This window comes from Aotus nancymaae, unplaced genomic scaffold (assembly GCF_030222135.1).
Source record: "Aotus nancymaae isolate 86718 unplaced genomic scaffold, 86718_ANA_hifiasm-v0.15.2.pri h1tg000020l, whole genome shotgun sequence".
Taxonomy (NCBI): domain Eukaryota; kingdom Metazoa; phylum Chordata; class Mammalia; order Primates; family Aotidae; genus Aotus; species Aotus nancymaae.
In genome coordinates, this window is record NW_026988432.1 from 41,406,635 (window position 1) to 41,421,044 (window position 14,410).

The 14,410-nt window shown below is 38.8% G+C and overlaps 1 protein-coding gene across 7 annotated transcripts in view; it reads right to left on the minus strand.

Moving 5' to 3' along the window:
* Window positions 1-14,410, minus strand: part of GALNT1 (polypeptide N-acetylgalactosaminyltransferase 1) — a 130,625-nt gene that overhangs the window by 8,145 nt on the left and 108,070 nt on the right. For all 7 annotated transcript variants that reach the window (XM_064379267.1, XM_064379268.1, XM_064379269.1 and 4 more), the window contains one exon: window positions 310-408. In XM_064379267.1, coding sequence (XP_064235337.1) covers window positions 310-408 — 99 coding nt within the window. The remainder of the gene's footprint in view (window positions 1-309; window positions 409-14,410) is intronic.

A 14,410-nucleotide genomic window follows, 5' to 3' on the forward strand; every position in this document is an offset into this window, starting at 1 on the left:
GGTGAAGCAAAAATGACCTTGAGCTCTCTATACACTGAATGTATTGTCAAGGGTTGTCATCTGTTTGAATAAAAAGGGAAAAATAAATTTTGTGCTCAGCAATGTAAATACAGTTCTTACAATGGGCCTTTCACAAATGTTTCATTAAAAAAAAAAAAACCACTGGATTGAAAGCTTCCTTCACCTAAATGTCTATTATTTTCTCTTAAAGGAAGGAAAATATTTCCTGAACAATGTCATGGGATACAAAAGGCAAAGAAAAAACAAATCTGAAAATTATCCCTTTTAAGAGTTTACTGAGATACTCACCTGATTACCCCCCATACCGTGGCAATTAAAAATTCCAACTTTTTCATTCTCTTTTCTGGCCATGTTATCTAGACACTGATTTGTTTCCACATTTCTTATCTATGGGACAATGAATAATGAAAATATCAGGAGTTGGAGTAACTGGACAGACAAATACATACAGATACACTGAAAAACAACCTAAACTTTCCCTGGCACTACTCTGAAATGGCCTATTAGCCTATCACTCTCTGGCTATCTAAAATTCATTGGTCTAGAAAGGTCTTACAAACTGTTTACATAATTTCTGTGTTTATGGGGGGAAATTCTTAATTTTTTTTTTTCATTTTTTTTTCAAGTTATTCCTTTCAAATTTGTATTGAGTTCAACAAACTCTACTTTGGCTAATAATTTAAAGGAATTAACTCCCTGAAGACACTATTATCAATCAAGATATACTCAGTGACACACATAATTTTATTCCTATAGGCAAATGTATAACTTATTAAAAACAATTCTGGTAACTACTCTGATGACTTAGGGGAGACAAAGGTAAGTCTAGTCAGAGGTTGGAACTTGTCTTACCTGGAAGTTTAAGCATAGTGTGGTACAAACTCCACTCTTTCACTAGACATTTGTGGATTACATAAAAGGAATTTAAGTCAGTCATCAGAATTATGAGCAATATTTTAAGTAATGCCCCTTGAAATTTTGTTTCCTCTAAACTGTTACAGTTTAAAAGCATAGGGCAAATTAACAGACATTTGAAAGTCTTAAATCTATTCCCATGTACAGTGTTGTCAGCAGCTTAAGCCAGAAGGGAAACTACATCTGTCGTGTCATATAGGTTTTTTTAAAAAGGTAACTACTTTTGTGTGATAAAGCAGGGGTAAAGTTAAAATCACATATAAGCCAGTTACTTCTATAAACAAATACACAGTTTGCATATTCCAATATTCCCAAGCAGCCAGGAATAAAAAAGGAGGGTTCTGGCATAAAAGACTCAGGTTTAAATACAAGTTGCCTAAACCTTTTGAGATCAGGAACTCTGGGGTAATGTCAGCTCTATGCTGATGTTTGTAAGACAACGTATCCAGGCACCTAATTCAGAGTCCAGCATAACTGGGCTCAGAGACAGTAATAATCTGCACTGTCACTTTACCACTAGTCACATCTTACTACTCCACCAAAATCTCAAACTCGGTTCATTGAAAACAGGGTTTTTCAATTTTCTAATATGAACACTTCATCATCTTCACATTTTAATATGTCCCCGTCCCATCCCCCTTGAGATCTGCTACCTGAAACAAACCTCATTATTATTCCTCCAAAATTTTCCCAATTTCCTGATATCAATGTTTTTAAAAAATATATTTTATTGCACTTTAGGTTCTGGGGTACATGTGCAGAACATGCAGGACTACTGCATAGATACACACATGGCAATGAGGTTTGCTGCCTCCATCCCCTTAACCTTTATCTGGTATTTCTCCCCATGTTATCCCTCCCCAACCTCCCTACCCCTGACTGTCCCTCCCCTACCCCCCGCAACAGACCCCAGTGAGTGATGCTCCCCTCCCTGCGTCCATGTGTTCTCATTGTTCACACCCGTCTGTGAGTGGGAACATGCGGTGTTTGATTTTCTATTCTTGTGTCAGTTTGCTAAGAATGATGGTTTCCAGATTCATCCATGTCCCTACAAAGGACACACACTCATCATTTTTTATGGTTGCATAGTATTCCATGGTGTATATGTGCCACATTTTCCCTGTCCAGTCTGTTATCGATGGGCATTTGGGTTGTTTCCATGTCTTTGCTATTGTAAACAGTGCTGCAATGAACATACGTGTGCATGTATCCTTAGAATGATTTATAATCCCTTGGATATATACTCAGTAATGGGATTGATGGGTCAAATGGAATTTCTATTTTTAGATCCTTCAGGAATCACCACACTGTCTTCCACAATGGTTGAACTAATTTACATTCTCCCACCAACACTGTAAAAAGTTTTCGTATTTCTCCACATCCTCTCCAGCATCTGTTGTCTCCATATTTTTTAATGATTGCCATTCTAACTGGCGTGAGATGGTATCTCAGTGTGGTTTTGATTTGCATTTCTCTAATGACCAGTGATGAGCATTTTTTCATGTTTGTTAGCCTCATATATGTCTTCTTTTGAAAAGTGTCTGTTCATGTCCTTTGCCCACTTTTGAATGGGATTGTTTGTTCTTTTCTTGTAAATCTGTTTTAGTTCTTTGTAGATTCTGGATATTAGCCCATTAGTTGATGCAGTTTCTTCACTGTGCTGATGCTCTTTACCATTTGGTACGTTTTTGGAATGGCTGGTACTGGTTGTTCCTTTCTATGTTTAGTGCTTCTTTCAGGAGCTCTTGTAAGGCAGGGCTGGTGGTGGTGAAATCTCTGAGTAATTGCTTGTTTGTAAAAGATTTTATTTCTCCTTCACTTATGAAGCTTACTTTGGCTGGATATGAAATTCTAGGTTGAGCTGAAAAATACAACACGGGAACTTTGCGAAGCATGCACAAGTTTCAACAGCCGAATTGACCAAGCAGAAGAAAGGATATCAGAGGTTGAAGATCAACTCAATGAAATAAAACAAGAAGGCAAGATTAGAGAAAACAGGGTAAAAAGGAATTAACAAAGTCAACAAGAAATATGGGACTATGTGAAAAGACCTAATCTACGTTTGATAGGTGTACCTGAATGTGACGAAGAGAATGAATCCAAGCTGGAAAATACTCTGCAGGATACTTTCCAGGAAAACTTCCCCAACCTAGCAAGGCAGGCCAATATTTAAGTCCAGGAAATACAGAGAACACCACAAAGATATTCCTCAAAAAGAGCAACCCCAAGGCACATAATCATCAGATTCACCAGGGTTGAAATGAAGGAGAAAATGCTAAGGGCAGCAAGAGAGAAAGGTGGGGTTACCCACAAAGGGAAGCCCATTAGAATCACAGCAGATCTCTCAGCAGAAACCCTACAAGCCAGAAGAGAGTTGGGGCCAATATTCAACATCCTTAAAGAAAAGAACTTTCAACCCAGAATTTCATATCCAGCCAAACTAAGCTTCATAAGTGAAGGAAAAATAAAATCTTTTGCAAACAAGCAAGTACTCAGAGATTTCATCACCACCAGGCCTGCTTTACAAGAGTTCCTGAAAGAGGCACTACACATAGAAAAGAATAACCAGTACCAGCCACTCCAAAAATGTACCAAATGGTAAAGAGCATCAACACAATGAAGAAGCTGCATCAACTAACGGGGAAAACAGCCAGCTAGCATCAAAATGGCAGTATCAAATTCACACATAACAATATTAACCCTAAACGTAAAGGGACTAAATGCCCCAATCAAAAGACACAGACTGGCAAATTGGATAAAAAGCCAAAACCCATCGGTGTGCTGTATCCAGGAAACCCATCTCACATGCAAGGATACACAAAGGCTCAAAATAAAGGGATGGAGGAAGATTTACCAAGCAAATAGAGAGTGAAAAAAATAAGGAGTGGCAATTCTCATCTCTGATAAAATAGACTTTAAAGCAACAAAGATCAAAAGAGACAAAGAAGGACATTACATAATGGTAAAAGGATCAATGCAACAAGAAGAGCTAACGATCCTAAATATATATGCACCCAATACAGGAGCACCCAGATACATAAAACAAGTTCTTAATGACTTACAAAGAGACTTAGACTCCCATACAATAATAATGGGAGACTTTAACACCCCATTGTCAATAAAGAGCTAGAGGAGCAAGATGAAAAAAACTCAAAACCTAGTAGAAGACAAGAAATAACTAAGATCAGAGGAGAACTGAAGGAGATAGAGACACAAAAAACCCTTCAAAAAATCAATAAATCCAGAAGCTGGTTTTTTGAAAAGATCAACAAAATAGACAGACCACTAGCCAGATTAATAAAAAAGAAAAGAGAGAATAACCAAATAGATGCAATAAAAAATGATAAAGGGGATATCACCACAGATTCCACAGAAATTCAAACCATCATCAGAGATTATTACAAACAACTCTATGCACATAAACTAGGAAACCTGGGAAAAAATGGATAAATTCCTGGACACTTGCCTCCTCCCAAGCCTAAACCAGGAAGAAGTCGAAACCCTGAATAGACCAATAACAAGGTCGGAAGTGGAGGCAGCAATTAAGAGCCTACCACCCAAAAAGAGCCAAGGTCCAGATGGGTTCACAGCCGAATTCTACCAGACATACAAAGAGGAACTGGTACCATTCCTTCTGAAACTATACCAAATAATCCAAAAAGAGGGAATTGGTCCCAAATCATTTTATGAGACCAACATCACCCTGATACCAAAACCCAACAGTGACTCAACAAGAAAAGAAAACTACAGGCCAATATCCATGATGAACATAGATGCAAAAATCTTCAATAAAATACTGGCAAGCCGATTACAACAGCACATCAAAAAGCTTATCCACCATGATCAAGTAGGATTCATCCTGGGGATGCAAGGCTGGTTCAACATACGCAAGTCTATAAATGTAATTCACCACATAAACAGAACCAAAGACAAAAAACACATGATTATCTCAATTGATGCAGAGAAGGCCTTCGACAAAATTCAAAAGCCCTTTATGCTAAAAACCCTGAATAAACTAGGTATTGATGGAACGTATCTCAAAATAATAAAAGCTATTTATGACAAACCAACAGCCAATATCATACTGAATGGACAAAAACTGGAAGCATTCCCTTTGAAATCTGGCACTAGACCCTCTCTCACCACTCCTATTCAATATAGTACTGGAAGTTCTAGCCAGAGCAATCAGGCAAGAAAATGAAATAAAGGGTATTCAAATAGGAAAGGAGGAAGTCAAATTGTCTCTATTTGCAGACATGATTGTATCTCTAGAAGACCCCATCATCTCAGCCCAAAATCTCCTGAAACTGATAAGCAACTTCAGTAAAGTCTCAGGATATAAAATCAATGTGCAAAAATCACAAGCATTCCTATACACCAATAACAGACTTAAAGAGAGCCAAATCAAGAACAAACTGCCATTCACAATTGCTACAAAGAGAATAAAATACCTAGGAATACAACTAACAAGGAACGTAAAGGACCTCTTCAAGGAGAACTACAAACCACTGCTCAACGAAATAAGAGAGGACACAAACAGATGGAGAAACATTCCGTGTTCATGGTTAGGAAGAATCAATATCGTGAAAATGGCCATACTGCCCAAAGTAATTTACAGATTCAATGCTATCCCCACCAAGCTACCAATGACCTTCTTCACAGAACTGGAAAAAATCACCTTAAACTTCATATGGAACCAAAAGAGAGCCCGCGTAGCCAAGTCAATTCTAAGCAAAAAGAACAAAGCGGGAGGCATCACACTACCGGACATCAAACTATACTACAAGGCTACAATAATCAAAACAGCATGGTACTGGTACTAAAACAGAGATATAGACCAATGGAACAGAACAGAGGACTCGGAGGCAACACAACATATCTACAACCATCCGATCTTCGACAAACCTGACAAAAACAAGCAATGGGGAAAGGATTCCCTGTTTAATAAATGGTGTTGGGAAAACTGGCTAGCCATATGCAGAAAGCAGAAACTCTACCCCTTCCTGACACCTTACACTAAAATTAACTCCAGATGGATTAAAGACTTAAACATAAGACCTAACACCATAAAAACCCTAGAAGAAAACCTAGGCAAAACCATTCAGGACATAGGCGTAGGCAAGGACTTCATGACCAAAACACCAAAAGCATTGGCAACAAAAGCCAAAATAGACAAATGGGACCTAATCAAACTCCACAGCTTCTTCACAGCAAAAGAAACAGGCACTGGAGTGAATTGGCAATCAACAGAATGGGAAAAAATTTTTGCAGCTTACCCATCTGACAAAGGGCTGATATCCAGAATTTACAACGAACTAAAACAGATTTACAAGAAAAAAACAAGCCCATTCAAAAGTGGGCGAAGGATATGAACAGATACTTTACAAAAGAAGACATACATGAGGCCAACAAACATATGAAAAAATGCTCATCATCACTGGTCATTAGAGAAATGCAAATCAAAACTACACTGAGATACCATCTCATGCTAGTTAGAATGGCAATCATTAAAAAATCTGGAGACAACAGATGCTGGAGTGGATGTGGAGAAATAGGAACACTTTGACACTGTTGGTGGGAGGGTAAATTAGTTCCGCCATTGTGGAAGACAGTGTGGCGATTCCTCAAGGACCTAGAAATAGAAATTCCATTTGACCCAGCAATCCCATTATGGGTATATATCCAAAGGATTATAAATCGTTCTACTATAAGGACACATGCACACAAACGTTAACTGCAGCACAGTTTACAATAGCAAAGACCTGGAACCAACCTAAATGCCCATCGATGATAGACTGGACAGGGAAAATGTGGCACATACACACCATGGAATACTATGCAGCCATAAAAAATTATGAGTGTGTGTCCTTTGTAGGGACATGGATGAATCTGGAAAACATCATTCTCAGCAAACTGACACAAGAACACAAAATCAAACACCGCATGTTCTCACTCATAGGTAGGTGTTGAACAATGAGAACACATGGGACACAGGGAGGGGAGCACTACACACTGGGGTCTGTTGGGAAAAAAGGGAGGGACAGCAGGGGGTAGGGAGTTGGGGAGAGATAGCATGGGGAGAAATGCCAGATATAGGTAAAGGGGAGGAAGGCAGCAAATCACACTGCCACGTATGTACCTATGCAACAATCTTGCATGTTCTTCACTTGTAACCCAAAACCTAAAATGCAATTTAAAAAAAAAAAGAAATTCTAGGTTGAAAGTTCTTTTCTTTAAGGATGTTGAATATTGGCCCCAACTCTCTTCTGGCTTGTAGGGTTTCTACAGAGAGATCCGCTGTGAGTCTGATGGGCTTCCCTTTGTGGGTAACCCAACCTTTCTCTCTGGCTGCCCTTAGGATTTTTTCCTTCATTTCAACCCTGGTGAATCTGATTATTATGTGCCTTGGGGTTGCTCTTCTTGAGGAATATCTTTGTGGTGTTCTCTGTATTTCCTGGACTTAAATATTGGCCTCCCTTGCTAGGTTGGGGAAGTTTTCCTGGATAATATCCTGAAGAGAGTTTTCCAGCTTTGATTCATTCTCTCTGTCACATTCAGATACACCTATCAAACGTAGATTAGGTCTTTTCACATAATCCCATATTTCTTGGAGGCTTTGTTCATTTCTTTTCACTCTTTTTTCTCTAATCTTGCCTTCTTGTTTTATTTCACTGAGTTGATCTTCAATCTTTGATATCCTTTCTTCTGCTTGGTCAATTCAGCTATTGAAATTTGTGTATGCTTCACAAAGTTCTCGTGTTGGGTGTTTCAACTCCATCAATTCATTTATATTCTTCTCTGAGCTGTTTATTCTCATTAGCATTTCATCAAACCTTTTTTCAAGGTTCTTAGTTTCTTTCATTGGGTTAGAACATGTTCTTTTAGCTCAGAGAAGTTTGTTATTACCCACTTTCTGAAGCCTATTTCTGTCAATTCATCAGACTCTTTCTCTATCCAGCCTTGTTCCCTTGCTGATAAGGAGTTGTGATCCCTTGGAAGAGGAGAGGCATTCTGGTTTTGGGTGTTTTCATCCTTTTTGTGCTGGTTTCTTCCCATCTTTGTGGATTTATCTACCTGTGGTCTTTGTAGTTGGTGACTCTCGAATGGAGTCTCTGAGTGGATGTCCTTTTTGTTGATGATGAAGTTATTTCTTTCTATTTTTTAGTTTTCCTTCTAACAGTGAGGCCCCTCTGCTGTAGGACTGCTGGAGGTCCACTCCAGATCCTGCTTGCCTGGGGATCACCTGTGGTGGCTGCAGAACAGTAAGGGTTGCTGCCAGTTTCTTCTTCTGCTATCTTTGTCCCAGAAGGGTACCTGTCAGATGTCTGCCTGAGCTGTCCTTTATGAGGTGTCTCTGGATATATGGGGGTTGGGAAGCTGCTTGAGGAGACAGTCTGTGCCTTATAGAAGCTCAAGTGCTGAGCTGTGAGCTCCATTGTTCCATTTAGAGCTGCTGGGCAAGTACGTTTAAGTCTGCTGCAATGGAACTCATAACCACCTTTTTCTCCCAGGTGCTCTGTCCTGGGAAGGTAGGCTTTATTTATAAGTTCCTGATGTGTTGCTGCCTTTTTTCAGAGATGCCCTGACCAGTGAGGGGGTAGCCTAGTCACACTCTGCCAGCAGAGGTGTTGCTAAGCTGCTGTGTGAACTTCCTTGCAGTTTTGTTTGTAGAGGTATAGTTAGAACTGCCTCAGTAATGGCAGACTGCCTTGGTAGTGGTGGACTGCCTTGGTAATGGTGGACACCCTTCCCCCACAGAGCTGCATCGTCCTGGGTCCAGCTGTGCTTGCTGTGAGACTTCCAACCCAGAGCGTTTCAGATTGCTGGTCTTTGTGGGACCTGCCAAGCCAGATCACCTGGCTGTTTCAGCCTCCTTCTTTTCAGTTGAATGGGTGACTCTGTCTCCCAGGTGTTCTGTGCTAGTTGAAATGGCCGCCCAGATTTGTGTGAGTTTTTGTGCTGAGATTCCACTGCAAACAGCCGAGCCTGAAACTTGTGGTACTTTTCTGCCCGGGAATCTCCTGGTCTGTGGGTAGTAAAACCTCGTTTGGAAATGCGGTGATCACTCACCCTCTGTGTTCTTACTGGGAGCTGCACTCCAGAGCTGTTCCTATTCGGCCACCTTGGATCATCCCCTGATATTGCTATTTTGATTAATATTCTCACAACGTATCCAATTATTCAAGCTAGAAATTTCAAGGTCTTTTCTTCTCAGGGTCAAATATATCATATCAGTTTCCAGGAATTCTTTTACCACATAATTGACATCATTATTTTTAATCCATTATTTTAATTGTGGAATCTATCACCTCATAAATAGGTTGTATAAAAGATTTTATGGTTAAATACACATTTGCATAAAGCACACCTTCCTTCATCCTGGTAGGTGATCAATTAATACCAGATGATTATGGCTGTGTCACTTGAAAAATAATTTAGTTCAGATTGAGCCAATCATAGTGACTGACCCACATTTATAAACCTAGCACTTAAAGAGGCCAAGACAATAGGACTGACTGAGCCTAGGAGTTTGAGAGTGGGGGCCAATATTCAACATCTTAAAAGAATTTTCAACCCAGAATTTCATATCCAGCCAAACTAAGCTTCATAAGCAAAGGAGAAATAAAATCCTTTACAGACAAGCAAATACTGAGAGATTCTGTCACCACCAGGCCTGCCTTACAAGAGCTCCTGAAGGAAGCACTAAACATGGAAAGGAACAACTGGTACCAGCCACTGCAAAAACATACCAAATTGTAAAGACCATCAACACTATGAAGAAACTGCATCAACTAGTGGGCAAAATAACCAGCTAGCATCATAACGATAAGATCAAACTCACACATAACAATATTAACCTTAAATTTATACAGGTTAATTCCCAATGTAAATGCCCAAATTAAAAGACACAGACTGGCTGATTGGATAGAGTTAAGACCCATCGATGTGCTGTATTCAGGAGACCCATCTCACATGCAAAGAGACACACAGACTCAAAATAAAGGGAGGCAGGAATATTTACCAAGCAAATGGAAAGCAAAAAAAAAAAAAAAGGGGGCGGTTGCAGTCCTAGTCTCTGATAAAACAGACTTTAAACCAATAAATATCTAAAGAGACAAAGACGGGCATTACATAATAATAAAGGGATCAATGCAAGAAGAGCTAACAATCCTAAATACATATGCACCCAATACAGAAGCACCCAGATTCATAAAACAAGTTCTTAGAGACCTACAAAGAAACTTAGACTCCCACACAATAATAGTGGGAGATGACAACACCCCACTGTCAATATTAGATCAATGAGACAGAAAATTAACAAGGATATCCAGGACTTGAACTCAGCTCTGGACCAAGTGGACCTAACAGATATCTACAGAACTCTCTATACCAAATCAACAGAATATACATTCTTCTCAGCACCACATTGCACTTACTCTAAAACTGACCACATAATTGGAAGTAAATCACTCCTCAGCAAATGCAAAAGAATAGAAATCATAATAAACAACAGTCTCTCACACCACAGTGCAATCAAATGAGAACTCAGGATTAAGAAACTCAAAACCGCACAACTACCTGGAAACTGAACAACTTGCTTCTGAATGACTACTGGGTAAATAATGAAATGAAGGCAGAGATAAAGATGTTCTTTGAAACCAATGAGAACAAAGACACAATGTACCAGAATCTTTGGAACACATTTAAAGCAGTGTCAAGAGGGAAACTTAGAGCAATAAATGCCTACAAGAGAAAGCAGCAAAGATCTAAAATCAAACCCTAACATCACAATTAAAAGAACCAGAGAAGCAAGAGCAAACAAATTCAAAAGCTAGCAGAAGACAAGAAATAACTAAGATCAGAGCAGAACTAAAGGAGATAGAGACACAAAAAACCCTTCAAAAAAAATCAATAAATCCACGAGCTGGTTTTTTGAAAAGATCAACAAAGTAGACTGCTAGCCAGACTAATAAAGAAGAAAAGAGAGAAGACTCAAACAGACACAATAAAAAAAATGATAAAGGAGATATCACCACCTATCCCACAGAAATACAAACTACCATTAGAGAATACTATAAAACCTCTATGCAAATAAATTAGAGAATCTAGAAGAAATGGATAAATTCCTGAACACATATACCCTCCTAAGACTAAATCAGGAAGAAGTCAAATCCCTGAACAGACCAAAAACAGGTTTTGAAATTGAGGCAGTAATTAATAGCCTACCAACCAAAAAACGTCCAGGACCAGATGGATTCACAGCTGAATTCTACCAGAGGTACAAAGAGGAGCTGGTACCATTCCTTCTGAAATGATTCCAAACAATAGAAAAGGAGGAAATCCTCCCTAACTCATTTTATGAGGCCACCATCATCCTGATACCAAAACCTGGCAGAGACACAACAAAAAAAGAAAATTTCAGGCCAGTATCTCTGATGAACATCGATGTAAAAATGCTCAATGAAATACCGGCAGACTGAATCCAGCAGCACATCAAAAAACTTATCCACCAAGATCAAGTCAGCTTCATCCCTGGGATGCAAGGCTGGTTCAACATATGCAAATCAATAAATGTAATCCATCACATAAACAGAACCAATGACAAAAACCACATGATTATCTCAATAGATGCAGAAAAGGCCTTCAACAAAATCAACAGCCCTTCATGCTAAAAAGCTCAATAAACTAGGTATTGATGGAATGTATCTGAAAATAATAAAAGCTATTTATGACAAACCCACAGCAATATCATACTGAATGGGCAAAAACTGGAAGCATTCTCTTTGAAAACTGGCACAAGACAAGGATGCCCTCTCTCACCACTCCTATTCAATATAATATTGGAAGTTCTGGCCAGGGCAATCAGGCAAGAGAAGGAAATAAAGGGTATTCAAATAGGAAAAGAGGAAGTCAAATTGTCTCTATTTGCAAATAACATGATTGTATATTTAGAAAACCCCATTGTCTCAGACCAAAATCTCCTTAAGCTAATAAGCAACTTCAGCAAAGCCTCAGGTTACAAAATCAATGTGCAAAAATCACAAGCATTCCTATATACCAATAACAGACGGAGAGCCAAATGATGAGTGAACTGCCATTCACAAGTGCTACAAAGAGAATAAAATACCTAGGAATACAATTTACAAGAGATGTGAAGGACCTCTTCAAGGAGAACTACAAACCATTGCTCAAGGATATAAGAGAGGACACAAACAAATGGAAAAACATTCCATGCTCATGGATAGGAAGAATAAATATTGTGAAAATGGCATACTGCCCAAAGTAATTTATAGATTCAATGCTATTCCCATCAAGATACCATTGACTTTCTTGACAGAATTGGAAAAAACTACTTTAAATTTCATAGGGAACCAAAAGAGAGCCTGCATACCAAGACAATTCTAAGCAAAAAGGACAAAGCTGGAGGCATCATGCTATCTGACTTCAAACTATACTACAAGGTTACAGTAATCAAAACAGCATGGTACTGGTACCAAAACAGATATACAGACAAATGGAACAGAACAGAGGCCCCGGAAATAACACCACACATCGACAACCATCTGATCTTTGACAAACCTGACAAAAACAAGCAATAAGGAAAAGATTCCCTATTTAATAAATGGTGTTGGGAAAACTGGCTAGCCATATGAAGAAAACTGAAACTAGATCCCTTCCTTACACCTTATACAAAAATTAACTCAAGATAGATTAAAGACTTAAACGTAAGACCTAAAACCATAAAAACCCTAGAAGAAAAACTAGGCAAAACCATTCATGACATAGGCGTAGGCAAGGACTTCATGACTAAAACACCAAAAACAATGGCAACAAAAGCCAAAATAGACAAATGGGATCTAATTAAACTAAACAGCTTCTGCACAGCAAAAGAAACGATCACCAGAGTGAACAGGCAACCTTCAGAATGTGAGAAAATGTTTGCAATCTACCCATCTGACAAAGAGCTAATATCCAGAATCTACAGCAAAATTAAACAAATTTACAAGAAAAAAACAACCCCATCAAAAAATGGGCAAAGGATAAGAACCGACACTTCTCAAAAGAAGACATTTATACAGCCAACAAACATGAGAAAAAGCTCTTCATCACTGGTCATTAGAGAAATGCAAATTAAAACCACAATAAGATAACATCTCACACCAGTTAGAATGGCAATCATTAAAAAGCCAGGAAACAACAGATACTGGAAAGGACATGGATAAATAGGAATGCTTTTACATTGTTGGTGGGAGTGAAAATTAGTTCAACCATTGTAGAAGACAGTATGGCAATTCCTCAAAGATCTAGAACCAGAAATACCATTTAACCCAGCAATCCCATTACTGGGTATATACCCAAAGGATTATAAATTATTCTACTATAAAGACACATGCACACATATGTTTATTGTAGCACTGTTCACAATAGCAAAGACTTTGAACCAACCCAAATGCCCAACAATTATAGACTGGATAAAGCAAATGTGGCACATATATACCATGGAATACTATGCAATTATAAAAAAAGGATAAATTCATTTCCTTTGCAGGGAGATGGATGAAGCTGGAAGCCATCATTCTCGGCAAACTAACACAAGAACAGAAAATCAAACACCACATGTTCTAACTCATAAGTGGAGTTGAACAGTGAGGACACATGGACACAGGGAGGGGAACATCACACACTGGGGCCTGTCAGGGAGTGGGGGACTAGGGGAGGGATAACATTAAGAGAAATAGCTAATGCAGATGATGGGTTGACGGGTGTGGCAAACCACCATGACACATGTATACCTATGTAACAAACCTGCATGTTCTGGACACGTATCCCAGAACTTAAGAAGTATAATACAAAAAACAAAACAAAAACGATGCCTTGCTGACAGAACCAAGTACTGCCACTTCCCACCATTTAGCTATCCACCAGTCAAAATACTCATTCTGAGTACATTTCTTGATGTCTCCTGGATATGAGTGGTATTTCAAATATTAATTTAAAAAGAAGCCTTCCTATAAAAACATTAAGGTTAGCAGATGGTACATGCTGCATACCATTCTGATTTTTAAAAAATACACACACAGCTACCTTGGAAAAAAAAATGCAATTATCCTGAAATTTAATAGGGTTCCCTATCACCTTCTAAGTATCTTATAATAAATAAACTAGGCTAATTTGTTTCTATACGTGATCCTGCTAATAAATTATAGTAAATTCATTGTGCTTCTGCACTAGGCACTGTTGTAAGAGATTCGTACATTAACAGCTTATACAATCCTTACAAAATTCCTACAACGAATTCCCAACATGCGAGATCTGGGCCTTTATCCCTTGTGATTATTACTGATCACTAGATGTCGAAAGTGGAGTTTCTCCAAGGACTGGAAACCACTGTTTCCCATCAGCTGTTAGAGTAAAGAGCAACAGAACTGTATCAAAAGCATGTGGTGAGGCCCAGGGGAGGTGGTTGGTGTGG